At 43.1% G+C, this 25226-nt stretch overlaps 2 protein-coding genes across 5 annotated transcripts in view; one reads left to right on the top strand and one right to left on the bottom strand.

The window, feature by feature from the left end:
* The window catches only part of ATG2B (autophagy related 2B), a 41002-nt gene extending 24578 nt beyond the window's left edge, over positions 1-16424 (bottom strand). For 2 of the 3 annotated variants that reach the window (XM_033140297.1, XM_033140313.1), the window contains exons 1-10: positions 16232-16424; positions 10032-10194; positions 9527-9679; positions 8831-8933; positions 7992-8154; positions 7165-7344; positions 3810-3906; positions 2816-2998; positions 2349-2503; positions 969-1080 (exon numbers count right to left, since the gene is read on the bottom strand). In XM_033140297.1, the coding sequence (XP_032996188.1) occupies positions 969-1080; positions 2349-2503; positions 2816-2998; positions 3810-3906; positions 7165-7344; positions 7992-8154; positions 8831-8933; positions 9527-9679; positions 10032-10194; positions 16232-16393 (1471 nt within the window). In that variant the 5' untranslated portion in view covers positions 16394-16424. The remainder of the gene's footprint in view (positions 1-968; positions 1081-2348; positions 2504-2815; positions 2999-3809; positions 3907-7164; positions 7345-7991; positions 8155-8830; positions 8934-9526; positions 9680-10031; positions 10195-16231) is intronic. The other variant, XM_033140304.1, reaches the window with a different exon arrangement.
* Positions 16425-18159: 1735 nt separating this feature from the next.
* Positions 18160-23930, top strand: GSKIP (GSK3B interacting protein). 2 transcript variants are annotated; one of them, XM_033140288.1, is made up of 3 exons: positions 18160-18266; positions 20898-21156; positions 22929-23930. In XM_033140288.1, the coding sequence occupies exons 2-3, from the start codon at positions 20899-20901 to the stop codon at positions 23088-23090; spliced, it is 420 nt and encodes a 139-aa protein (XP_032996179.1). In that variant the 5' UTR covers positions 18160-18266; position 20898; the 3' UTR covers positions 23091-23930. The 2 variants fall into 2 exon arrangements, with proteins under 2 accessions (XP_032996179.1, XP_032996171.1); XM_033140280.1 differs by lacking the exon at positions 18160-18266 and adding an exon at positions 19095-19191.
* The last annotated feature ends 1296 nt before the right edge of the window (positions 23931-25226 follow it).

Raw genomic sequence — 25226 nt, 5'->3', positions numbered from 1 at the left:
GTATTCCCACAAAAGTACCGGTAACTCTCCTTTCAGGGGTCAGCAAACCTTTTCAGCAGGGGGCTGGTGCACTGTCCCTCAGAGCTTGTGGGGGGGGGCAGACTATATTTTTTAAAAAAATAATGAACGAATTCCTATGCCCCACAAATAACCCAGAGATGAATTTTGAATAAAAGCACACATTCTCTTCATGTAAAAACACCAGGCAGGCCCCACAAATAAGCCAGAGATGCATTTTAAATAAAAGGACACATTCTCTTCATGTAAAAACATGCTGATTCCTGGACTGTCCGCAGGACGGATTTAGAAGGCGATTGGGCTGGATCTGGCCCCCGGGCCTTAGTTTGCCTACCCATGTTTTAAGTAAAGCCACAGAAAGTAGTGGAGACTCTCAGGCCCAGGGGCCAAAAATGGGCCTCTCTTTCTGGCCCTTGGGTCTGCCATCCTCTTACTGGTCCTGTAGACTTTTGCCAGGTAGGGAGAAAGCTGGAGAGACGACCCCCACCCGCACCCCGGGATGCGGACCCATCATTGATTTCATTGGTTGTCTTTGCATTTGAGGAACCACTGGAATCCTTGCCTCCCTTGAAAACATTGAAGAAAGGGCTGGGATTGGAATCTAAATTCCCCTTGCCTATTTTGGATTTGAAAGGGGCAAAAGGACTGAGGTTGAGAAGGGTTTGGTGAGGAAACGACTGGCTGGTTGTTTGACATCTCTCTGGGTTAGCAAAACTTTCCTTTTATTCAGTAAGGACATCTTTCCTGCTCTACATCCTCCTGAAGTGCTTCTGCTTGGCTGAAGTGTGTCCTTGAAATGATAATGTCTCTTGGTTGCCTGGATTAAGTGGTAAGTAACCACTGACTTTTCCATTCCTGGAAAGCAGTCCTATTATACTAAGGTAAAAGTGACATTAATTGCTCTGCCCACTTTCGCTTCCGGCCCCAACCACCTTGACTTATTTACTTACAAGTCCTCCGCGGTGGAGCTGAGTGGATGACACTAGGTGTAAAGGATGAACCTCTTACGTGTGGCGGTTCCTGTTTGTTTTGATCAAAACAATCTCCCCAGGCTGGCTGCTGCTAAATGGAAAAAGAGAGAGCTGGTTGTTACACCTGTACATCACCTCAACTTAACTAATGTAACAGAAAATGAACCTCAACATACAGTGGTACCTCTGGATATGAAAGCTTCTGGTTGTGCATGCGTCAGGTTACGAGATGTGCTAACCCGGAAGTAGTTGCTCCTGGATGTGAACTTTGCCCCAGGATGTGAGCGGAAATCGTGTGCAAGAGGCACGCTTTCACTAATGGCGCCTCATGTTAAGAACAGTTTCAGGATAAGAACGGACCTCCGGAATTAATTAAGTTCGTAATCACAGGTACCACTGTATATTATCGTTATGACATATCCATTTTGTAGTTCCGCTGTTTCCATACTTTTAAAAACCCACTCAAAGGTTGCTACATGTTGCCTACAGAGAAAGATCAGTGGTCCTCTTTACCTAGTGCCACAGATGTGCACAGCAATTTGCAGAGGACAAATTCTTGCCCTGAGAAGCTTGTGCCCTAACATGGCTTCCCCCTGAGTCTAGAGAAAGGAAAGCAGCGGAAGAATATTTAGTTAATTCAGTAATATGTACTTAGAAATAGTTTCAGTAGGACATGGGAATTGGGGGGCTGTGTCAAAGTCTTCATAGGAAAAGTAGCTTTACAACTGTGGGAGGACGTAGGATACCAGTTGCCACCATGAGATCAAATATGTGCATCTAAAGGGGAAGGGTCAAAACTCAGTGGTAGAAAACAGGCTCTGCAAGCAAATGGTCCTAAATTTAATCCCTGATATCTCTATCAGGACTGGGAAAGATTCCTGCCTGACACATCCTACAGCCTCTGCCAGTCAGTGTAAACAATACTAAACTAGATGAGCCAATAGCCTGACTTGGTGTGATGCTACTTTTCATTTTGTCAAATATCGTCAATACATCGAAAAAAATCATCCTGCAGCAGACACTCTTTGGGATGTTGGCTGTAAGGGTATGAAAGTGGCAGGCAGGCAGCCATGCACAACAGAGATTAGTGCCACTGTTTTAAAAAGCACATAGGATAAAAATCATAGGAACGTAGAAAGCTACCTTATACAGAGCCTGGTCAGAAGTGCATCTAGCTCAGTACTATCTACACTGAGTGGTAGCTGCTCTCCAGGGTTTCAGACACGACACATTCCCCACCCTTCCTGCAGATCCTGGGGACTGAACCTGGGCCTTTCCGCATACAAGCAAACTGCTCTACCACTGAGATATGACCCTTCCCCTCTTCATTTGCTCAAAGACAAACAGTTAAAGACCTACCACCGCAGCGCCATGGGGAGATCCTGCAGGAGTAGTGGTGTATGTACTAGTTAAAGAAAGGTCTAAATCCATAGTTGGTGGGTCTCCAAGAGGTGGCAGAGAGGAAAGACTGTGAGACATCTCCATGTCAGCCATCGAGAAAAACACTTCTTCTTCTAATAGGAAAAAAGATATCATCTTGCGTGATTTGTTCACAATGAAAAACATTTACAGCACATCAAAGCATGAATGAGATGATAATGCTTCTTTCGCCTATCCCATCTTTCCCTGGATGGTGCCTGCATCACCTCTCATTCTGCCCCCCGACTCTCCAGAGCAAATTTACAGGGTGCTGCAGCGAGAAGGGAGAATCTGTGACCATCACCTACTTGCTCCATCCTCTAAGTTGAGCAGTACTACAACCAAGAGCAAGTCTTGCTCCAAAGCAAAGAGGAAACCAAAGCACCCCAAGATGTTCAATTGCTCACCTCGGCTTGAAGGAGTTCTGGCTGCCTCCGTCTCATAGAAACTCGGATCAGACTGTGCTCCTGTAGGCAATGTGTCTTTTCTTAAGTAGCGGTTGAGCTCCATCTGAATCCGATATTCATCTTCCTGCTGCATTGGCCGGTTTCTCCTATCTTTATTGCACAATTCGATTCTGCTAGGATTCTCTGTAATTGAAAACAGGATGTGGCAACTTGACCTCCGATTCAATTCCCAAGCCCCAGAAATATCCAAACACCAAATAATTCCCCCCAAACAACACCTCGTTTAGCTGTAATAAAAATCACACTTAAGAAATGTGTTAGAAATTTGTGTAGAAAAGGAACAATCTGGCATATAAGGAGGGAATTAAAGTTTCCTGATTTGAGAATTTTCTCTGTTTAAGAAAAATCTATCAAGCATTACTTTAAAATACACTATTTACTTTTTGGCCAGAGACCTTGAATCTTATTTTGTTGCCTAAACAACTAGCCCTCTGCATGGAAGTGTATGAGGAAGGGCTTTCAAAAAAATCACAACAACACTAACTGATGAAGACTAGATAAAGTCTGCATGAGAAAAATATGTTACTAATATTAATCACAACTATGGAGCTACTAAACTGGTTTCAGATCCTTTTGGCTATTTCCAATTCTTATCAGCTACTTTCAGGAGAACAATTCAAATCTACTTACGAGAAAGTTCCCCCCTAACATAAGATTTTCTTTAGAGTTTTTGAAATAAAAGTAAAGCTTTAGTAATTTAGGGCCAATCTAGTCAAAGTGTTTTAAAATCCCTTGGGTTTCAAAGGAAGAGTTTTAAGCATGTGCTTTCCTCTGCAGTTCAACATATGGGATTTAAGAGTGTTTAACTGTAAAGGTGCACGTTTGATACTGCCCTTAGTCTAGAGATTATTCAAAACCTTGGAAATAGTGCAACGTGTTTAATGCAGTGCTCATACTCTTTCTAACCACACAAGGCAATGCAACTTTGGCTCACCTGGTCCAGCTATAGCTGCTAACATATCCAGCAGAAGATGTACCTGTCTGGGTGACAGGAATAGGTGTATCGAATCTATCTCTCCATCTACATCCAACTTAAGAAGAATAAAGAATATATTCAAGAAATACGGATCAGAATAATTCTTTCTTTCCCATTTTCAGATTATGTACTGTCTCACCATTGAACCAAAACAGACATTTCATTCCCAGCTTTAATTCCTTATTATTATTAGTCTGTATACACACTATATTCACCCAAAGACTGATAGGGTATCACAACACAGCATTTAAATTGTTCTGGATACCAGTATTAGGTCCACACTTGGATGCTTATAATGCTTACTTTGACATCTCTGTATTGAACAAGGACCATTTGCATACGCAGAATCTACAAGGCAGCTTGTGCTTCTGGGCCTATTTGTACAATTGCCTGACAATTTTAAATCTGCAGCTGAGGTTTTCAACCCCTTCCCAGATCCTCGCCTATTACCACAGAAAGGTGAGCTTGAAAGGCTGATTCACACTGTAAGTTTTTTAATTCATCTCTTTTAAATGTTTATAACCTGCCCTTCATCTATACAGATACAACACACGTAACAGGCCATCCATACAATCATTAGTAATGAAGTTAAAAACACAACATTCAAAATAAATAAAGGCAGAATACTTGACTAACCCTGGTAGCTAAGATGGCATTGACAATGTTACAAAATGTACTGGGCATGCTGAAAAGGCTTGGACTTTCAGTTCAAGAGTAAAATATGCTCTATATTACAACAGCATTGCAGCAGTTCCCAATTGCTGGCATATAAAACTCTCGGCAGTTGCAGTATATGTAAGCTGCCAGACATAGCACAAAACTGTATGAAGATGCACAGAGGCAGACCATTGTTTCCTCTTCAACTTTAGAATTCCATCTCTCATTCCCACTCTGTAGAAATCAGAACATATTCTAATACCAACAGACTTTTTACAATAAAAAACAGTATTCTGGATCTTTATGACAGGATAAATTCTCTGTCTCTCTTTTTCCTTTGACCCAGTAATTTCTTCTTTTCCTGCTTGCTCCTGCGACAAATGCCACTGCCAGCATATCCTGCCAAAAGGAAGCCTAAAAGAAGATCTAAAAAGTAATCATTTCCTTCCAAATGGCTTCCAAAACATTTCATCTCACCATCTTTAAGCAACAGGGATCACTTAACTGAGTGTATCTTAGAGACAGCATTAGTTGCCTGTAAGCAGCAATTCCTCAAAGAATTGCTTATGTTTACATCAGAAGCCTTATCGCTTTCCTGTTACATGTAGACTTATGTCATGATGCTTTCTTGTTTTGGTTGATTTACACAATGCGCTAAAACATGACTTGTCTGTTCATCCAAACCCAATCAAGTTCATTATGACTTGTTAGGACAGTGTTTTTCAACCTTTTTTGGGCAAAGGCACACTTGTTTCATGAAAAAAATCACGAGGCACACCACCATTAGAAAATGTTAAAAAAATTAACTCTGTGCCTATATTGACTATATATAAAGTAATTCTCTTGAATTTTTCAATTTTTCCCACAGCACACCAGGCAACACCTCGTGGCACACTAGTGTGCCGCGGAACAGTGGTTGAAAAACACTGTGTTAGGAGCAACAATACTTCATGATCTATACCGTGCTTTGACACTGGTTTATGAATCTTGGCTTGCACTAACTGTGGTTTGTTATTATGCCTGAACTCTGCAGCCAAATTTAATCCTATTTATTTACTCATTTCTTTCTCACCTTTCCTCCAAAGAGCTCAAGGTGGTGTACATGGTTCTCTCCCTTTCCATTTTATCCTCATAACAGCCCTGTGAGGAACATTAGACTGAGAGATAGTGACTGGACTTCATGACTGTGTGGGGAATTGAACTCTGCCTGGCTACAGAAATGGAATGTGAGAGAGACTAGAAAATCAAACCCATCACATGGCTAAGAGATTCTTCCCGGGTATCCTTTCCTCACCGGCCTCTTCACTCACAAGCTCTCCCTCTGCATCTTAGCTGCCACAGTAGCCTTCTGAGGAAATTATTCTTATTTCTTTTAAAGGACCAAGGGAACTTTCTCCCAGTTCTAATAAATATATATATATATATATATATATATATATATATATATATATATATATATATATTAACTGGGGTTTTCCCTCTCTCTTACCAAGATGTTATCAGCAGTTCAACAGATACAATTACTGTTTCATCTAAAAGCTTCCCCTAAACACTAGTGCCAATCCCATGCTCATTTCCCACTGAAGTCTTTCTGCAGCAACCCGTCTACCTCCTTTTAGATCCCAAGGACTCCAGTTATTGTTTTTCTTATTGCTCACCAGTAATTTGACTACTGAAAAAAAAATGAACCATTATTGAAAGAGCAGGCACAAAATGGAGGAATTTTGTTCAGGACTGTTGGAGGGAAAGGACTAAAACAAAAAGCTAGCAATCCTTCATAGGGAGGTATCTAGGAATGGGGAAGAAAGGGTCATTTTTTTACTTTGTTTTGGCTCAGGGTCATGCTGCAAGCTGCCAAGGATTTTGGTGGAGATGAGTTTTTTACTTCCCCACCCTGTTTTTGCAGGTGGCCAACGGTTAGAGAACTGGTGATCCTTTGGACCCCATAAAATACTTTCATATAGCAGCTATCCATTCACACAGGCAGTGCAGGGTTGGGTGGAAGACAACAAACCACCTAAGGTGACAGCTGTATATTAGGTTTGCTTGAATGTGAGCTGGATTCCAGCCTCTTCAATGTATCAGGGCCAAAACAAAGTATGACTTAGCTTTCTATCAGAATGCAGCCACTAATGTATTAGGAAATCAAACCAAAACAAAGGTCACAGGATGAGTACAATCTGTGCCTGGCCATCCACTGACTAAAAGGAACATTCAGTAGCAGCAGGAGCACCTGCAGAAAGAGTGGCAGGGTGTCAGTTTCCAGGTGCCCACACTACAGTTACCTTGCTTCTGTCCTGGGCTGGCCTTTATTCTGAATCCAGGAGGGAGGAAGCAAAAACTAGCATGCAGTAGTTGCTTGCATGCTCTGGAAATTTTCTAGATGCTTATAAATGTCAGTTGTGCAATTGCCTGGAGATCTAAACATGCCTACCCTTCTCCTCTTTTCAGGCCCACAAAATTGGCCAGGAGAGCTCAGCTGTGTACATCAAGGAAAAAGAGGAATAGGGAATAAAGCAAGGTATCAACCTCAAACCTCGGAGTAACACATAACGAGGGGGAAACACATGACTGCAATTTTTGCCTACAACTGAACTCCTGCACTGGCAATCTGAACACATGGTTTTTACCTGCAATGCATGAAGCTACAACTAACCTTTGCTCCTGGAAGCACTTCATTTTGCTTTAATGTAAGGCTCAGTTCCATCCTTCCAATCAGCTTACATATTTGCACAGGATCAGATGGAGAAACCTCTGGCAAGTTTCTTGCTAATTGTGGGTGTGGCTCATACACAATTTTTGGGTTCCAGCTAGGTGAGAGCTTTGGTTCTGTTGCCTTTAAAAGAAATACAAGGAAAGGCATTAATTTCATAATCTTTTAAGACCACTGTGTATGCCAGTATGGAACACAAATTGACCATTTTATACTCTTAAATATGGCACCTCATTATAATTAACATACTGATTGTCAAACCGCACTTGATGAACTCCTAGCATTACTTTGTTACATCTGTATCTTCTTTCCTCTAAAGACCTCCAAGTTGCAATTTTTGATTAGCAGCAACTCTCAACTTAGGCTACACTGAAAAATAGCAATATTGCTCACTGAGCAGCCTTGACAGACTAGTGATTTGAACCTGAATTCCCACAGTCTAGAGAACATTCTAGCCACTAAAATCATGATGGGTATCCTCATTCAAAATTCATTTACTATAAAACTGTAGGGCATAATGTCTAAATGGAAATAACCCAATGCTAGAAATCTTGCTCAATTTAGTCCTCACAGAGGCAGAGACATCCAACACTGCAAGGAGCGAAATAAATCTGAGAGTAAAAGAACAACTGGGCACAGGGTCACTTTCTGGGTTCACATGCCCAAGAGATAGCTAGAAGAAGTGCATGGAAGCAACTTATCACATAGCAAAATATATTCTACATTTCATTAGCTATACATATGCATATATGTAGATATATATTTTTTACCAATTGTGTAGCTGAACACACTGGAGAAGATTTTGCTGATGCCAGAAATTCATCCCAGAAGAAAGAAACACCTGTGAGGTGTAACAATTTGTGAGCAAAAGCTGTGGGCTGATGCACATTAATTCCAGAGCATTCATCGGCCGTTTCATCGTAGTACATCGTTCTAGAAGGGTGGAAATAAAATAATGAAATACTTCTACAACCATATTGGACAGCATTCCATTCTTGGTTTTCTTAAAAGAAGTGAGTCTAGAAGTAAGTAAGATTACCTTTCAACAATTTGGTTGCTGTTTACTTCAATTATTCAAAAGTAAAAAATTTACTTTAAAATCCAGTGAGAGTACAGCATGATCCTAAGCCTGTTTACTTAAAGATAAGTTCACTGAGCCTTGCTCTCTAAATTGGAATTGCAGCCTTAAAATCCACTGCAGTGCCCTGCCCCAAGCAGTAAGCACCCCCTATAGAGAATTGAGTGCTGGAAACCTATTTCACACATGCTGTCGCTATTGTCCATTCAGAACCTGATCTGATGTGCATCTAAAAGCCCATTTCTTCACATGCATTCCCCAGTAGCAGCTCCTCATTTATGGAATGCCCTCCCTGGTGAGGTTACAAACATTCCTGTTCACCCACATATTTGGTGGCTGAAATATACTGCTCCTAGCAACCATGAATGAGGAGATTTGGCCGTTTTAAAATGCTTCACTGTTCGCCCGCTTAAGCTCCTTAGGGAGAAAGGGCCAGACAGATATCAAATAAAAAAATAAAATAAAATAAATTCTCAGACACAAGGACAAGATAACATTCTAACCTTTGCTTAGAATAACAATACTACTTACTTCTCAATGCGGATTTCAAGAGCTGTCCCACTTTTTGAGTTATCTGGCACATGTTCAATTCGCAGAACAGTGTCTAAAAAGGTGACTTTCACTCTCCTTAAAACTATAGTGAAGAAAGCAAAATGGAGGGGGACGTGTCACATAGAAACATGAATATAAAATATGATTTCAGCTATGCAGATATCTGTTGGCTATACCAATAAAGAGAAATTAACACAAAATACTATGAGCCCTCTTCCCCTCCTCACATATGCAAGAAATTATGAAGAAGGAGCAGCTGGAATGTGCAGCCCTGAAATTACCCAGCTCTTCTTTTCCTCCCCAGGGCAGGAGTAACTTGGGAATATGGTGCTGGAGAGAGAAAGAACTGCTGAAACACACAAGCTGCTTTTCCTTTTTAGATAATGACCGATTCATTTTGGTCCATGCATGCAGACTTGGGGGAAGAGGGCTCACTGTATCCCACAGCAATTTCCACTGTGGACACAGCAAGATTTGCATATTGGTACATCATGGCCCAAATTTTAAAGTTGACTGCTGTTACCATCAAACAGGGAACTTCTTCTAACCTGAGCAAACTGCTAGGTTTTGCATATGAAATAAATTATCAAGGTCAACTCAGTTGGCAAAAGATCCCTCAGCTTTACGTAGCACATCTTGATATAGTGTTTTGAAAGCTCAAAGAGTCTGTCATACCTGTTTCAATTGTTTCAGCAAACTTTTCAAGCCCTTCAAAAGGCTGGGAACCTTCTCCTTGTTCATCTGTCAGTTTCTGGCTAAGACATTCTTTTGCAAGCTGCATACTACTAGTCATGAAGCTTGACCAATACATGGGCTCTGAACCAGAAGCTAGAAAAGAAGAGATAAGCCTCAGGTGCTTTGTCATAAATGGCCTTCAGCAAATGTTCAACCATAACCAAAGCACACACATACAAGGATAAATTAGAAACACAGCTTCTGTATACAAGAATGAGAAATTCTGTGAATGGTACCTCTGAGCTGTGGGCGACACTCACAACAGAAGTATCAGCCTCTCCAGGAAGAAACTAGTATCTGCTTCTCTATAATGTGCTGAAGTTGGGGTCACCCTGCTGCTTCGGAGAAACCAGTACAGTACTCACTGTGGGATGTCCCAATAGTCCACTATTCAGAAAATTTAATAGGCATGACTTTTTTTCATCAATGATCCTTCTTAACTTACTTAGTCGGGGTCTTGGCTTGAAGACCATCTCTAAGCCCTTCACTTCAAGTGCACAGTTATCTTGAAGTAACGAACCCCAGGGCACAGAAAGAGAAATTGACTGAATAAATCCTTCAGTGACTTCCAGAGGAGCATCTGCTGATTCGAGAATCTCATTAAGACTCTGAAACAAAGAGAAAAAAGAATCAAGAATTACTTTGCATATTACATAAGCAGAATATGATCATTTTTTGTTGATGCCCATGACATTTTATATCAAAAATAATGTAAGTTCCCTTCCGTATTAAATACTAAAGTGAATTGTGGATCCGTGGTTTTGGTGAAAATGGGTTATATGTCATATATTTGTTTTATTTTTATTTTGTGTGTGTGTGTGTGAGAGAGAGAGAGTGTGTGTGTGAGAGAGAAAGAGAGAGTGAGAGACGGAATGTATTTTGAGTAATTAATGTGCATAATAACTGGCCAATGTGCATATTCCCCAGGCCTCATGGGAAATGTGCACATAAGCCTTCCATGAACTGCACACATTTCCCGGTCACTATACATAATCCCAACGAGCCTTAGGGGAAGTGTATATCTCAGATGAACTTTGTACATTATCCAGCCATTATGCTGCATTTTGTGCATTCTCTGGCAATATGCATGTTCTCCAGTCAGTATGCATAGTCTCCAGGAAACACTACCTTTTTCCTATTTCTTGTTCAGAATTGTGCAATCTGCATTCCCCAGGTTACTTCTGGTAGTTTTCTCCCAACTCTTCCTTCATCTGCATTCAAGTTATCACCTCAACTATTTCATCACTCCAAACTCCCTGAAATACATGCTGCCAATTTAACCCTAGTCAGTGTAAAAGGTAACCTAGAAGCAATGATATTCACACATGCAGTTGTCATTGTAGAGACACCAGGAAACCATCCAAAACCATAAGCCTCCCCAACAGGACCAACTGAATTGCCCCCCCCCCCCAGCATTAAGAGCTGCTAACAGCCTCAAATTTACCAGTAGATCTATGGCAGACTGTATGGCATCAGACTGGGCAAACACACAGCTACATGTGTTGGGTCCAAAATGTTTTGGGGTAGCCTCATGGCAGCCATTAAGGCTTGAACTGCTCCCCTGTGGATGCTGGAATCTCCCAAGACCTTTTTTTTTTTAATCATCAAGTCCAAGACCACCTCTACCAGTCAGGAAAGTTATGTTACTAAGCAGGGTAGATAGACAATACAATGTAACAGAATTCAAATATCTATCCAGAGAACACAGAAAGAGGATGCTACCCTGATAAACTATCAGAAATCTGGCTCCCTGACTATCAAGTCTATGCTGATGCCAAATTACAAACCCATTTAGGCACTGATGGGGGAGACAGAGACCAATATCACTTCCCTCATCCAAACATCCTCCAAATGACAATGATGGAACTTCACTAAACTATACTGACTACAGATTTGCTAATAAGTAAACCACAGAACCTTTAAGTGTTGCAAGATTGGGATGAGTTTTGGGCTCAACAGCATCCTCACCGAAATATGCTTGCATTGATAAAGTTCACATTTGAAATCAGGAATGGCTCTCCAGATGTTGCTACACTACAACTCATCCCTGAAGCTTGCTCATGCTGGCTGAGCTTCATAGGAGTTGGAGTCCAACAACAGCTGAAGGACCACAAGTTAGTCACTACTGCTGCACATGCTATGACAGGGGAGGAATAAGCCAATAGAAGAAGAGGAGTTTGGATTTGATATCCCGCTTTTCACTACCCGAAGGAGTCTCAAAGCGGCTAACATTCTCCTTCCCCTTCCTCCCCCACAACAAACACTCTGTGAGGTGAGTGTGTCTGAGAGACTTCAGAGAAGTGTGACTAGCCCAAGGTCACCCAGCAGCTGCATGTGGAGGAGCGGAGACACGAACCCGGTTCCCCAGATTACGAGTCTACCGCTCTTAACCACTACACCACACTGGCTCTCTGGATGCCTCCAGATTATTATTTTTTACTCCAATTCTAACCAGCCCCAGCCATAACATTCAATGGCCAACAATGCTGAGCGTTGTAGGTCAAACTGATCTGAATGCCATCAAATTGGGGGAAGTTAATGCACAGTGAGGAGGAATTAAAGAACCTTTTAATGAGGGTGAAAGAGGAGAGCGCAAAATATGGTCTGAAGCTCAACATAAAAAAAACTAAGATCATGGCCACTGGTCCCATCACCTCCTGGCAAATAGAAGGGGAAGAAATGGAGGCAGTGAGAGATTTCACTTTTTTGGGTTCCACGATCACTGCAGATGGTGACAGCAGTCACGAAATTAGAAGACGCCTGCTTCTTGGGGGAAAAGCAATGACAAACCTAGACAGCATCTTAAAAAGCAAAGACATCACCTTGCCGACAAAGGTCCGTATAGTTAAAGCTATGGTTTTCCCAGTAGTAATGTATGGAAGTGAGAGCTGGACCATAAAGAAGGCTGATCGCCGAAGAATTGATGCTTTTGAATTATGGTGCTGGAGGAGACTCTTGAGAGTCCCATGGACTGCAAGAAGATCAAACCTATCCATTCTCAAAGAAATCAGCCCTGAGTGCTCACTAGAAGGACAGATCCTGAAGTTGAGGCTCCAGTACTTTGGCCACCTCATGAGAAGAGAAGACTCCCTGGAAAAGACCCTGATGTTGGGAAAGATGGAGGGCACAAGGAGAAGGGGACGACAGAGGATGAGATGGTTGGACAGTGTTCTCGAAGCTACTAACATGAGTTTGGCCAAACTGTGAGAGGCAGTGAAGGATAGGCGTGCCTGGCGTGCTCTGGTCCATGGGGTCACGAAGAGTCGGACACGACTGAACGACTGAACAACAACAAAATGCACAGGTAGCCAAAACACTCCCCTCCAGCATTCTGCACTATAACTCCATCAGCCCCAGCAAGAATGGCAATCATTCGAGGTTCATGAGAGTTTCAGTCCACAACATCCAGAGGATGTTAGCTGCACCAAAATTAAGGGAACTATCGGTATATATAAATCTGAAGCCTGCTCCTTATCTCACCATGCATAAAGTTCCAGAGAGCACTATTAAGTGAGCCGTAATATTATTTAATTCTCGGTGACATGGATTATGAACAAACTTGAACACAACTGGTACCTGTCAATATGTCCCTATTCAGTTTCACATCTGTATCACAATGCAGAAAATACTAGATTTTAATTCAATTATTTTTTTCTTAAAATGGTATTTCCCATTTAGTGTAGGCTGTACATTTTCATGAAAGAAACTAGGTAACATCTGTTAAAATACTGAATAGGGAGGTTCCAATGTGTTGGTTTCCTAAGCACTGCTTTACACTATAGTGGAAGAAATGCTCAAGAGACAACCTGTTGTTGGCTGCTCCTACCAATGATCTCTTTGAGTAGTCTGGGTCAAATGTGATCACAATGAATAAACCTCAAATATCTACACCTCTCCTCCTCAGAAGGAGGGTGGGGGATCCCAACATAGAACTATACTACATCGCCAACAAAGTGTGCCACATAATCCCATACATTCTAGAAGACAAAACAAAACAATGGGTACACCTGGAGAGAGACATAATCGAAAATACCCCCCATCACAGCATACCCATTCCAAGACTGTAGCATTCAGGTGCAGCTTTCTGTTATCACAATGAAATTATCCAGCTAAACTATCACAGCAGACATGACAGACAGTAACTGTAGAGAAACAGACAGAGATGCCCCAGATGATATGGAAGGTAACCGGTGAGTACTGGTAATCTATTCTGCCCTGATTCACATGCCTCTACTTCAGTGGGCTTTTTCCCTCACAGTTGGGGGTGACTTCTGGTTTTTAAAGCTTTATGAGATGCATTTATACATTATAAAGAGAAACATATGTACTATTTAGAAAATGGGAGCCATGCAAAATACCGGTAGTCGACTCAAAACTGAAGAATCAACATATATATAAAAGCAGTTACTAATTTACTTATTCTTTCTAGCATAGCTTGCTGAAGGGAGCAAAGGTCACTGGGGTGTCCACTAGAGGATATTTAAATCAAAACATTCAGAGCCTACCTATTGGCTATAAAAACTGAACTGTGCCACAGGGTCATATGAGAATAACCTTTATGCTTACAGAGTCAATTACATCCAAATAACTGCACTCAAACTGTTTACACAAATGCTGAACATATCATATAAAAATGTTTTCAGGATTCACAGCTAGCCAGCATTTTTAAAATGTATAAACATAGAAAAATAGAACATCATAAAATTTAGCATCTTCAAATGGTAAAGGAAAAAATGTTTAAAAATGGTCTCCAGATCACCTGGAGAGAAACAGAGCAGACCACCCCCCCCCCACACAAACATATTTATACAAAAAAAATCATTCCAGTAGCACCTTAGAGACCAACTAAGTTTGTTATTGGTATAAGCTTTCGTGTGCATGCTACTGGAAGAAATTTTTTTTATTCTGTTTTGACTATGGCAGACCAACATGGCTACCTACCTGTATATATTTATGCACACACATATAAACTTTGGGAGTACTGCACAACAACAAAATATTGGGGGGGGGAGTGAAGTGGAAAACTGAGTTGACCAATACCAAGATGAAAGCAACCACATAACCAAAACAATGTGCTTCCTGACACTTTTCAGTACAGCAGACAAGCTAGTTGGTAGAAATGGCACTCCACACCCCAATAGCCACTTAACTAGAAGTTAACTGCTAACACACACAGACCCCAAATTCCTATAGTGTCAATGAATTAGCAACTTTAAGATTATGAGCATGTTTAAGATTACAGACTGGATAAGACACCTGTCTCCCGGCAAGAGGAGCAGTCTTTTCCCTTCTATCTTCTGATTTTCCCTTTCCCTCAAAAAAAATCTGATCAAAGCCCTCCATATGTTGTTTAACTCCCATAAGCTCCAGCATGCATGGCCAATGGACAGGGCTGATGAGATTTGACATGCAACAACATCCAGAGGACATCAGGATGGGGAATGCTGCCGCAGACGATCTATTCACTTCAATGGGAATTTCATTATTGTTATTGGAGTGGGTAGGGCGAAGCATTTAGTTTACAAGTCCAAGTGCTTGGAAGTGAAATGCAGTGTTCACATAGAAAAAAAATGACTGCTTGTCAACTTTGGATCACCCCAGAGAAGAAGAGTTTGGATTTGATATCCCGCTTTATCACTACCCGAAGGAGTCTCAAACCAGCTAACATTCTCCTTTCCCTTCTTCTCCCACAACAAACACTCTGTGAGGTGAGTGGGGCCGAGAGACTTCAAAGAAGTGTGACTAGCCCAAGGTCACCCACCAGCTACATGTGGAGGAGTGGAGACACAAACCTGATTTACCAGATTACGAGTCTACCGCTCTTAACCACTACACCACACTGGCTCTCTCATGCATTGAAAATTGCTCAATTATTGCAGCAGTAACCATGACAGAATCAGGATACAGGAAGTTTGAACAGTTGGCTAGCGCATGTCTGTCAAAGTGAAAAGACAGCTCTTGACACTTGACAGATAGCAAGCTCCTCAGAGGGGATGTATGAGGGGTAGACAGAAGATGTCATGCCGTAGGGGGGTGGGGGAGCTAATTCTATTCCAGATTGCATCCTCAGAAGTATAGTGTCCAGATCCACTCTATGCTGCTTTAGTCAGACCACACTTGGGAGTACTGTGTTCAGTTGTGGGCACCACAACTTAAGAATGATATTGACAAGCTGGGATGTGTGCAGAGGAGAATAATCAAGGTTCTGGAAACCAAGCCTTATAAGACACACAGCTGAGGGAGCTGGGCATGTTTACTCAGGTTAAGAGAGGAGATATGATAGCCATCTTCAAATACTGTATCTCAATAGCTGTCACATGGAAGACAGAGCAAGCTTCTTTTCTCCTGCTCCGGAGGGTGGGACCTGAACCAAAAGGATTCAAGATACCAGAAAGAAAGGAGATTCCAACTAAACATGGGGGGGGGGGACACTTTCTGACAGGAAGAGCTGTTGGGCAGTGGAACAGAGTCGCACAAGAGGTGGTGGGCTCTCCTTCCTTGGAGAAGCGGAGGTTGGGTGGCCACCTGTCATGGATGCTGTAGCCGAGATTCCTGCATTGCAGGGGGTCGGACCAGATGACCCTCGGGGTCCCTTCCAACTCTACGACCCCATTGCTCCTAAGAGACGTGTGAAGCGCCACTTACCCACTTGTCTAGGGGCACCTGTGCCAAGGAGCCGGTGCCTTGGTAGAGGTCCAGGGTGAGCTGCTCCAAGCTGAGCTTTTCCTGGAGGAAGTGGCCCAGGTACCTCTGCAGCAGGTACCTGCAGGCCCTCTTCTTGATGGACTCCGAGAAGGGCCAAGGCATGGCGGCTGCGATCCAGACCCCACGGACTGGCAGGCGAGGGGATAGAGCTGCGGCGTCCGCAGAGAAGGAGCCACCGGCTGGGCGAACTCGCCCACAAGACGAAGAAGGGGCTGCCCTCCTCCTCCAAAAAAAAGGCTGGTTATGAGGGCTGGGAAGAATGAGGGGAGGCCCAGCCCTCGGTGAGCCAGGCTCCTCTCCCCACAATTCCTATTCAGCGCCGTCCAGGAAAGCGGCAAGTCCTGAGGGAATTCCCGCGCGGACGATAACAAGAGGCTCCATCGCCACCGCCTCCTCACGCAGCAGCAGCCGCAGCCGCCATCTTGTCAAAGCAACCCCGCCTCCCGAGTGAGGGAGGAAAGGGGCGGGGCTTACGGCGGCACAACAGCCACGAGGGTCTCTCTGCCTCCTCATTCGCTGCTCTCACGGTCTCCTCCGACTGAGCTCAGGAGACCCCGTCGCGGGGCCCGCTTCTCGCCCCGCCCACTCGCACTTCGCTTCCCTATCAGCGCGCACATTGGAGCATGGCTGGTTGTTGCGCGCATTTGGCCCCGCCCACCAGTACTTTAAGCACGCTCGGCTGGAGAGCGTCGTCATCCGTCCCGGCGCTGGGAAACGTTAGGGAGGGCGGGGCGATGGAGGCGGAAATGACGTGATGGTTTCCTCCTGTAAGCGAAGCTGGGGAGCCCGCGCGTGGGTCTCCCAACCTTTGTTTATAGAACCGTTTCCGCATTTCATTACGACCTGCTTGTCTCGCTGTGTGGCTTTTTTGTGGTTTGAAATAGATTTTTCAGACTTTTATCATTAAATCATTTGCATAAGCAGTAGTAACTTAAATAATGTGCTGTCATCATCATTATCAATATTTATTTGCCGCCTAACACAAAACCTATCCATGGGGCTTACATGCACGAATAAAAAGTAATGAAATACTGTATAACAATAAAACAATATCCATCGCCCTTCATATACACACGCAGAAGCAGCAGTGTTATTAAAATTCCTCAAAAACCCTAAATCTGGTGCTGAAAGACTGCTTGGCACCGGGTGAGCTTGGTTGGGGAGAGCACTCGGAGGGGCGGGAATCAAAAAAGCGCTCTCGTCATCTCCAAAGAGGAGGATACATGGCGGAACATTTCAGAAGATGAACTCAGGGTCCAGGCAAGTTCAAGTTGGGAGAGCCATGCCACTTTAGCTCTACGTTGGGATCCTCTGCCCTGTGCTTGAGGCAGTCGCCTCAGTTTGTCTAATGCCTTCACCTTGCAAGCAGCAGAACAGCACTTCCCTCCTGAAACGAACAGCAATCGGCATTCAGAAGCATCTGCGTATGTTGCAATGAGATTGGTTTATTTGATCAATAAAAAAAAATAAAAAAAAATCCTTCCAGTAGCACCTTAGAGACCAGCTAAGTTTGTTATTGCTATGAGCTTTCGTGTGCATGCACACTTCTTCAGATACACACGAAAGCTCATACCAATATAACAAACTGTTAGTTGGTCTCTGGCGAAGGTTCCCCTACTCCCCCGCCCCCTGCGGCCGTGCGTCCCTCTGCCTCGCCCCCGCACGCTTAGTCGAGAGCCGGAAGTGTCGGCGTCGCTTTCAACCGCTTCTCTCGGCGCTTTTGTCGTCCCGTCCCCACCCGCTCCTGTCCCGCCGATCGTGGGCGGGGCCTCGGCACGTGACTGGGAGAGAAAATGCCCCGAGTGGGAGGAAGGAAAAAGAGAGCAAGAGTGGCCGGGCGCAAAACAGCTGAGAGAAGGAGGAATAGGGCTGGCTGCACAGCCTCCGTCTCGTCTCGCGAGAACTTCAAGACGGGATAGAACGGCTCGCGGGTGGCGAAGAGCCGGAGAGTAGAGACGGGATGGAGTAGGGGCAGGTACGTCGTCGGCGTCCGTTGTTTTTTTCTCTCTCTTCCGTTTGTTAGATTGGCAGGTGGAGCTGTGTGCGCGTGCCTCGGGTTGTGTGGGAGAAAAGCTTCTGAAAGACTTGCGGGAGGAGGGGGGTGGCTGGGTGAAGGTTGCCAACTGACCCCCATACCAGCCTGTGCCTGTGCCTGTCAGGCGACAGCTTACTAAGGCGCAAAATAATAATAATAATAATAATAATAATAATAATAATAATAATAATAATAATAATAATATAAACCAGTAGCGGGCGAAGCTCTTCGCCTCGTGGAAGTGAGCACGGTCCCCTTCCTGTTTAAAAGAGGCCGGCTGGGAAGTTGGCAGCCCTCCTCCTTTCGGAAGTAGGGCCTGCTCTTGTTTAACGGGGACGTGCTTCTCTGCATGTCGTGGGATTGCGGCATCCTCACGTGTGGGGAAGGGAAGGAGGGAGAGAAGCAAGCAAGCAGCGCGTAGGTGTTTTGAGAGGGGCGGCGGTCCTGGGTCTTTTTATTTCTTTTTGGGCCGTTCAGTGGGTGGGTGAGTAGGAGCCAACTCCTAAGGGCTGAGGTCCCTTCGGTTTTCCCCCACCCCCAATAAAATATTTGAGGGGGCTGCACTCCCCACCCCAAAGTTGATAGGCATTGCTATTCGAATTGCCACATTTTGTGATCGATTATGTGGTGCTTCCCTGCCCCCCCCCCATATTTTATTCAAGTTGGCACCCCTGGGTGTGTGGGTGGGTGCTGAACAAAATGAACGGAAATAAATCTGTTTTGAGATGGGGGCAGGCGGGCAGGAAATGTATGTCTACGGGGTAAAGCTGAAGAGAAGGTGGAATGGATTGTACAAGGAGTCTTCATCATCATTTATTTATATGCCACCCGAATCAGATGTCTGTCTTATCCAACCTAAGAAACGGTATGGCTAACAACATCTAGTGATTTTTTTTGGGGGGGGGGTGGAGATGTTTCTGACATGCATAGGTGGAAATGCAGACTGATGGTAGAAGATAATTTTGAGCAGGAGGAAGAGGCACTGAGTAGAGAGTTGGCAAATCTGCTTTCTCAGAATCAAAACGGGTACCAAGCTGTTCCTTTCTTCAAGTAATGTTCCATTAAGCTTTCTGGAGTGATGGTGGTTTGTAACTACCAATGCCTGGCAGAGCGACCCTAGCTGAAGAGGAGGGAGGAAAGCAAGGAGAAAGGGTATGGAGTTTAGTGGTAGAGACATGTGAAATGGTGTAAGGCAGAAAGGGGAGAATTATAGCATGCATCAATGGTGCTGAGCATGACAGAGTGCAGAACTTCTGGGACTTTTGCTCTCTCATTTTAGGCAAAATGGCTAACAATCAGAGATGTGTATTCATCTTCTAAGTTTTTAAAAAAGTCGGTTTCTAGACCAAGGTATTGCAGCTTGTCAAATCTGTTTGGATCAGAACCTTTTTCCTCCTACAGGTGGGTAGCCGTGTTGGTCTGCCATAGTCGAAACAAAATAGAAAATTCTTTTCAGTAGCACATTAGAGACCAACACGAAAGCTCATACCAAGAACAAACACAGTTGGTCTCTAAGGTGCTACTGAAAAGAATTTTCTATTTTGTTTCGACTTTTTCCTCCTGACATTGCTTTACATTATATTTATTATGTGAAAGGCATCCCAGAGGCAGAGGGTGATGATATAATATTATTCCAACTTCTTAAGGTGCATATTGAAAGTGCCAATTTTTTTATTTAAAAAAGCTAAATTGGCCTTTAAGAAGTACTAAACATTATGCATTTGTATTAACTACTGTATTGCAGGCCGCAGGGGGCTATAGCTAGTGCAGAATGCACCTGCTAGGCTGGTAAGTGGGGCAGCTCAATGGGACCATGCGTCCGTCACCTGTCCTGAAAGCTCTGCACTGGCCAAATTCAAGATGTTAGTACTAGCATCTAAAGCTCCTAATGGCTTGGAATCCAAGTATCTAAAAGAGCACCATCCTCATTATCAATAATCTTGCATTCTATGGTCTGCAAGTGATGCCTCCGCCACTGGGTATCAGTTGTGATAGGGCCTTTTCAGTGTTGGTTCCTCTTCATCATAGCAAGATGCTTCTTTCTCCTTCATTACCCTGATTTTCAGGGGGGAAATTAAAAACATTTCAGTTTGCTCAGGCATTTGATGGCTGAAAGACACTATTCTGGAAACCCTTAGATCACTGGTTAAGAATGTTTTTAACTTTTAAATAATGTTTTTAAACCATTTTTAGTTGTTAGATTTTTTTTTAGTGTTTTATCATTGTTGTGTCTGCTGCCCTGGACTATTTCTGGAGGAACAGCAGAATACAAATTGAATAAATGAATAAAATAAAATTCACTTTTCTCTTATCTAGCCCTTTTTAATGATTGCTTGTGTTAATCCACATCTTATTAACACAAATTTACATGGGTGGGATTTCAGTGCCTTCACTTGGTAATGGTGGGGGTTTGTATTTTTTTTTGGTATTGATATACTACATTAGTGGGTTGCTGTTCATAACGATTGATTAAAACACAACAAACTTAAACTCCCAGTGTGTATGAGCATTTGTCTTGCTGAGCATAGTTCTGAATATATTTTTATTTTAAAAATTGTGTTGTGTGTGCAGAATGGAGATGGACTACAATTCCATGGACCTGTCCAATAACACAGGGGTTGAAGACAATTCTGAATTCAAGGATTTTGAAGGAACAGACGTGAAGGACATGAGATTAGAAGCGGAAGCTGTTGTGAATGATGTGTTGTTTGCTGTGAGCAACATGTTTGTCTCTAAAAGCCTCCCATGCGCAGAAGATGTGGCGTACATCAACGTGGAAACTAGGGAAAGGAACAGATATTGCCTAGAGCTCACAGAAGCAGGACTTAGGGTAATTCTTCCTTTTGTGAAGATTAGTTATAAAAGAAATGTTAGCCAAAGGCTATTTAGTAATCTGCTTTATCACAAAAGCAGCTTTCTTCAATTTTTATTTTTTGCACCGAGTGTTTCAGAATGTTTATATTTATATAGAAGATGTTAACAAACCTACTATAACAACAATAACAATTACTTGTACCTTGCCCATCTGACTGGGTTTCCCCAGCTACTTTAGGCATCTTCCAACAGAGTGTAAAGAACACACAGTGCTATTTCTAATTAAGAGAAAAGATGTTTGGAGTTACCAGTTTTGACCCTCCAGTCTTCTGCAATAGGGTTTCTATACAGTTTCTTTTTTTAAACTTTGCAGGGAAACTGACTGGCTTGGTTCATGGTAGGAGGGCCCTAAATCTTGAATTTCTGATTACTAGGCAGCTTTTTTGTCCCAGATGCCTTTGCACTAAAAGGTGCTATCTGTAGTTTGCCTAAATAAAACTTCCATTTTCTTTTCATGATTAATGTATTGAAAGATTCTGCATTTAATACTTCATCTTTTAATTATGGATAACAGTCTTTCAACATCTAATTATACTGGAAGGGAAAATATTAGCAGGTGCAACTTGTCATGGCATGGTTCTGCAAGGAGCATGAGCATCTGCATCTGCCAGAATACTTTTAAATGTTGAAAGCTAGCCATCCATGAATTAAAGCAGGGGTGGTGAACTTGTGGCCCTGCAGGTGTTGGTCTTCCAACACCATCAGGCCCTGACAACATAGCCAATGACTGTACTCCAGCAGCATCTAGAGGACCACAGGAGGTAACCATCCTTGATTAAAAAAAAGAAGTCTTCCTTCTCTGGTGATCCACAGCTTTAAACCATTGGAAACAAACTGCATGATGATCACCTGTAAAAGAAAACACATATTTCCCACACATATCCAACACTGTAGAGAGCTTTTTATCCATGAAGGTTTTTATTAGGAACGCAACTGAAGTCTTGTCTGTGCCTGTTTGTGTACAGTAAGTATTAACTGTGAACTGTGCGAATTGAACTTGCAGTCATAATACAAGTCTTTCCCCAACTAATCACTCTGTAGCACTATAATATACTGTTAGTGTGCATCTCAACTCTCATGGTTACTCTGGCTGAAATAATACATATGGAGTTCTTGTTTCCTTTTTGACTCAAGTTTTTTCCAATATTAATATCAAAATAGGGCTGGGAGATGGCAGCTTTTCAGCATTTCAATGTATCACCAGCCAAACATCACGGTAGGTGATACGTTGCGATGTTGAAATGGAGGAAGGAACAAGCTGTAAGGCACTGGGATGAAAACACTGCCACTCCTGCCAAGGAATATGAGGCAGTTTCACCCCACGGGGCCATGGCTAAGGTAGCTTGTTCCTTCCACCAAGTGCTGGGGAGTCCTTCCACACCCAGTGCCCAGTGGAGGGATTCAGGAGTGGTGGTGGGCTTACTCTTGTTATACTGCTGGGAGAAGCCACCATCACGCTCTGGCCCTCAGACTGATCCTGGGCGATGTATCAATATTACTACACAAGTTTTACTCAATAACTTTCAGGAATAATGTATTCAGTACCATTTGTAAATAGTTATTGGGATTATAATATATTGATAAACTTTACAAGCCCCATAGAAGGGCAAGTCACTAGAACTTTTTTTCGCATGACAGCTGGTTTGGTTTCTTTATCAGCATTTTTGTTTGTGTGTGTGTGCACTTGGTCACTTAATTTCTTAAGTATGTTATTTTCTCTTTTTGCAGGTGGTTGGCTATGCTTTTGACCAGGTGGATGACAGCGTACAAAATCCCTATCACGAGACTGTCTACTCTCTGTTGGACTCTGTTAGCCCAGCGTATCGAGAAGCATTTGGAAATGCTTTGCTACAAAGACTAGAGGCTTTGAAAAGTGATGGGCAGTCGTGATTGAATTTGCAATCAAAATGGGCTTCAACAAAAGTTGCTGCTGGATCTATATAGTTTGTTCTGAGGCCTGATGGCAGAGGGGGAGAAATTATTAACCTGAACTCTTTGCTTTCAAAAAATCCCTTGTTCTATGACTTGCAGTGACACCAATTTGTAAACTATGTCCTTGATACTGTTGTTCAGAGTTAGTTGCCCAATTTATTTTTAAGGTAACGTAGTCACATATATAGTTACTGTTCTTGGTTAAACTTTCCTTTAGATAGTTACAATGTAACACAGTCTATAGTTTTTGTCTCCGATATTTAACTTTTTACTTTAAAATTCTTCTAACAACTTTTGTATTTGTTCAGTAGTGTGCTTCACAAATAACTTGGTTTTAAGAAAACCAAATATTTGCCATAGCTAATTTAATGAAATGAATTTTGTTTTGTATTTAGCTCAACTTCTTGTATGTGGATTTACACATTCTCTAGCTCATTCATTAGAGTGGTAAAATGAAACATTATTAAATAAAACATCTCTTAGGATATGATCCACTAAAACGTTAGGCCAGTACTTTTCAGTAACCGAACAACAGTGTGCAGTATTTGGTGTAGTCTTGAGGGTATCAAGCAGCAATGCTAAACAATAGATATATTGTTGGCATAATGAATGTATTCATCAGCTGAAATACAAATGGGATAAGCACAGAAATGAAAAAAATAAAAAGCCACATTCTGCATAAAGCCCAATCCTGCATTGCTTTTGTTAAACTATTAATACTGTGTAAAGAGAACTATTTGCATTGCTTTGAATGTTTACATAATGTACAGTATATCTAAAAGTATTTTTGAATCTTTATTTACTATATTACAGTTACTGAGTATTTCTGCAAAGCCCCAACTATGCTGTAGCTTACAATGGTTCATTGTATTGATTCAAAACCAAAGAAAGAAATTGGTATTTGAATTGGGAGAAGAATAGGTGATCTTAAATACAATACTAGTTACCTTCCAGTGCTGTAATTTCAGTATCTTTTCTTGGGATAAAGGTGGTTTTAAAAAAAAAAGAAACACCCACAAAGCTATAGTAATTGCATTGTGATAAGATAATACTAACAGATGTTTTAATTCTCAAGGTGAGTGAATTTATACAATCGTCAGCTCTTTGATGCAAACCTGATTCAACATGAGTGATGCTGTTTAACCTTGCTGAGAACCTGATCTAGGAACTGAAGGAGTACCAGCTTAGTTGAAGCATTTATTACAGCTTTGTCTTATTTCAGCTAATTATAGGATAACTAAGAATCTATAGTAAAACCTGTTATGAAAAATTGACGGTTTCTTACTGTTATAAACGCTGAAATGTCTTGCTTTATCCATATATAGAAAATTAGACTAAAATGTGCATTTCATTTTCTAAGAAAACTGAGTACATGTGCACCAGAGCCGTCTCATCCATTGGGGCTGGTGGCGCGGCGCGCCAGGGCGCAATGGCCTGGAGGGCGCCTCCGTCCTCCAGCCCCGCTGGCAGCGCCTGCCGGCAGCGCCCTCTGACTCCCGGCAAGGGAGCTGGCCGGCCACGCCACGCCCTCTGGCTGCCCAGCAGAGCACAGGAGCACAGCTCTGCGCGCCCTTCCAGCGCTTCCGGGACGGGAGGCGAGGGCGGCCGGCTCGCGCTCCCGCGCGCAGCCGGCCGCCCACCCGATGGGGCACAAGCTGCCCAGCTGCGCCGCCCGGCTGCGCCGCGCCATCCGGATGCGCGCGGGAGCGCGAGCCGGCCGCCCTCGCCTCCCGTCCCGGAAGCGCTGGAAGGGCGCGCAGAGCCCCGCGCCGCTCCAGCGCCACGCCCCTCATCCCCCGCTCGCCCACCCCCCTCCCAAGGGGCGGCAAGCGCGGGAGGGAGGCGGCGGAGAGGCGGCATGGTGGGGGCGCCGGAGGGATAGCCGCGCCAGGGCGGCAGATCCCCTTAAGACGGCTCTGATGTGCACTTACAATCTGGATTTATAGCATGGAAGTTAAGAAAACGAGGAAAATACATGAAGAAAATGTGCTATGTCCATTTTATCTGTACTTCCTTGAATAAGGCAGCCATGTTTATTTTAGCAGTTATACACTTGAAATAAAAGAAGAAAAGTGGTCTGCATAGTGAGTTTGC

The sequence above is a fragment of the Lacerta agilis genome, chromosome 1 (genome assembly GCF_009819535.1).
Source record: "Lacerta agilis isolate rLacAgi1 chromosome 1, rLacAgi1.pri, whole genome shotgun sequence".
Classification (NCBI taxonomy): domain Eukaryota; kingdom Metazoa; phylum Chordata; class Lepidosauria; order Squamata; family Lacertidae; genus Lacerta; species Lacerta agilis.
The sequence above is the reverse complement of the archived record's forward strand: the minus strand, read 5'-3'. Positions and strand labels throughout refer to the sequence as shown.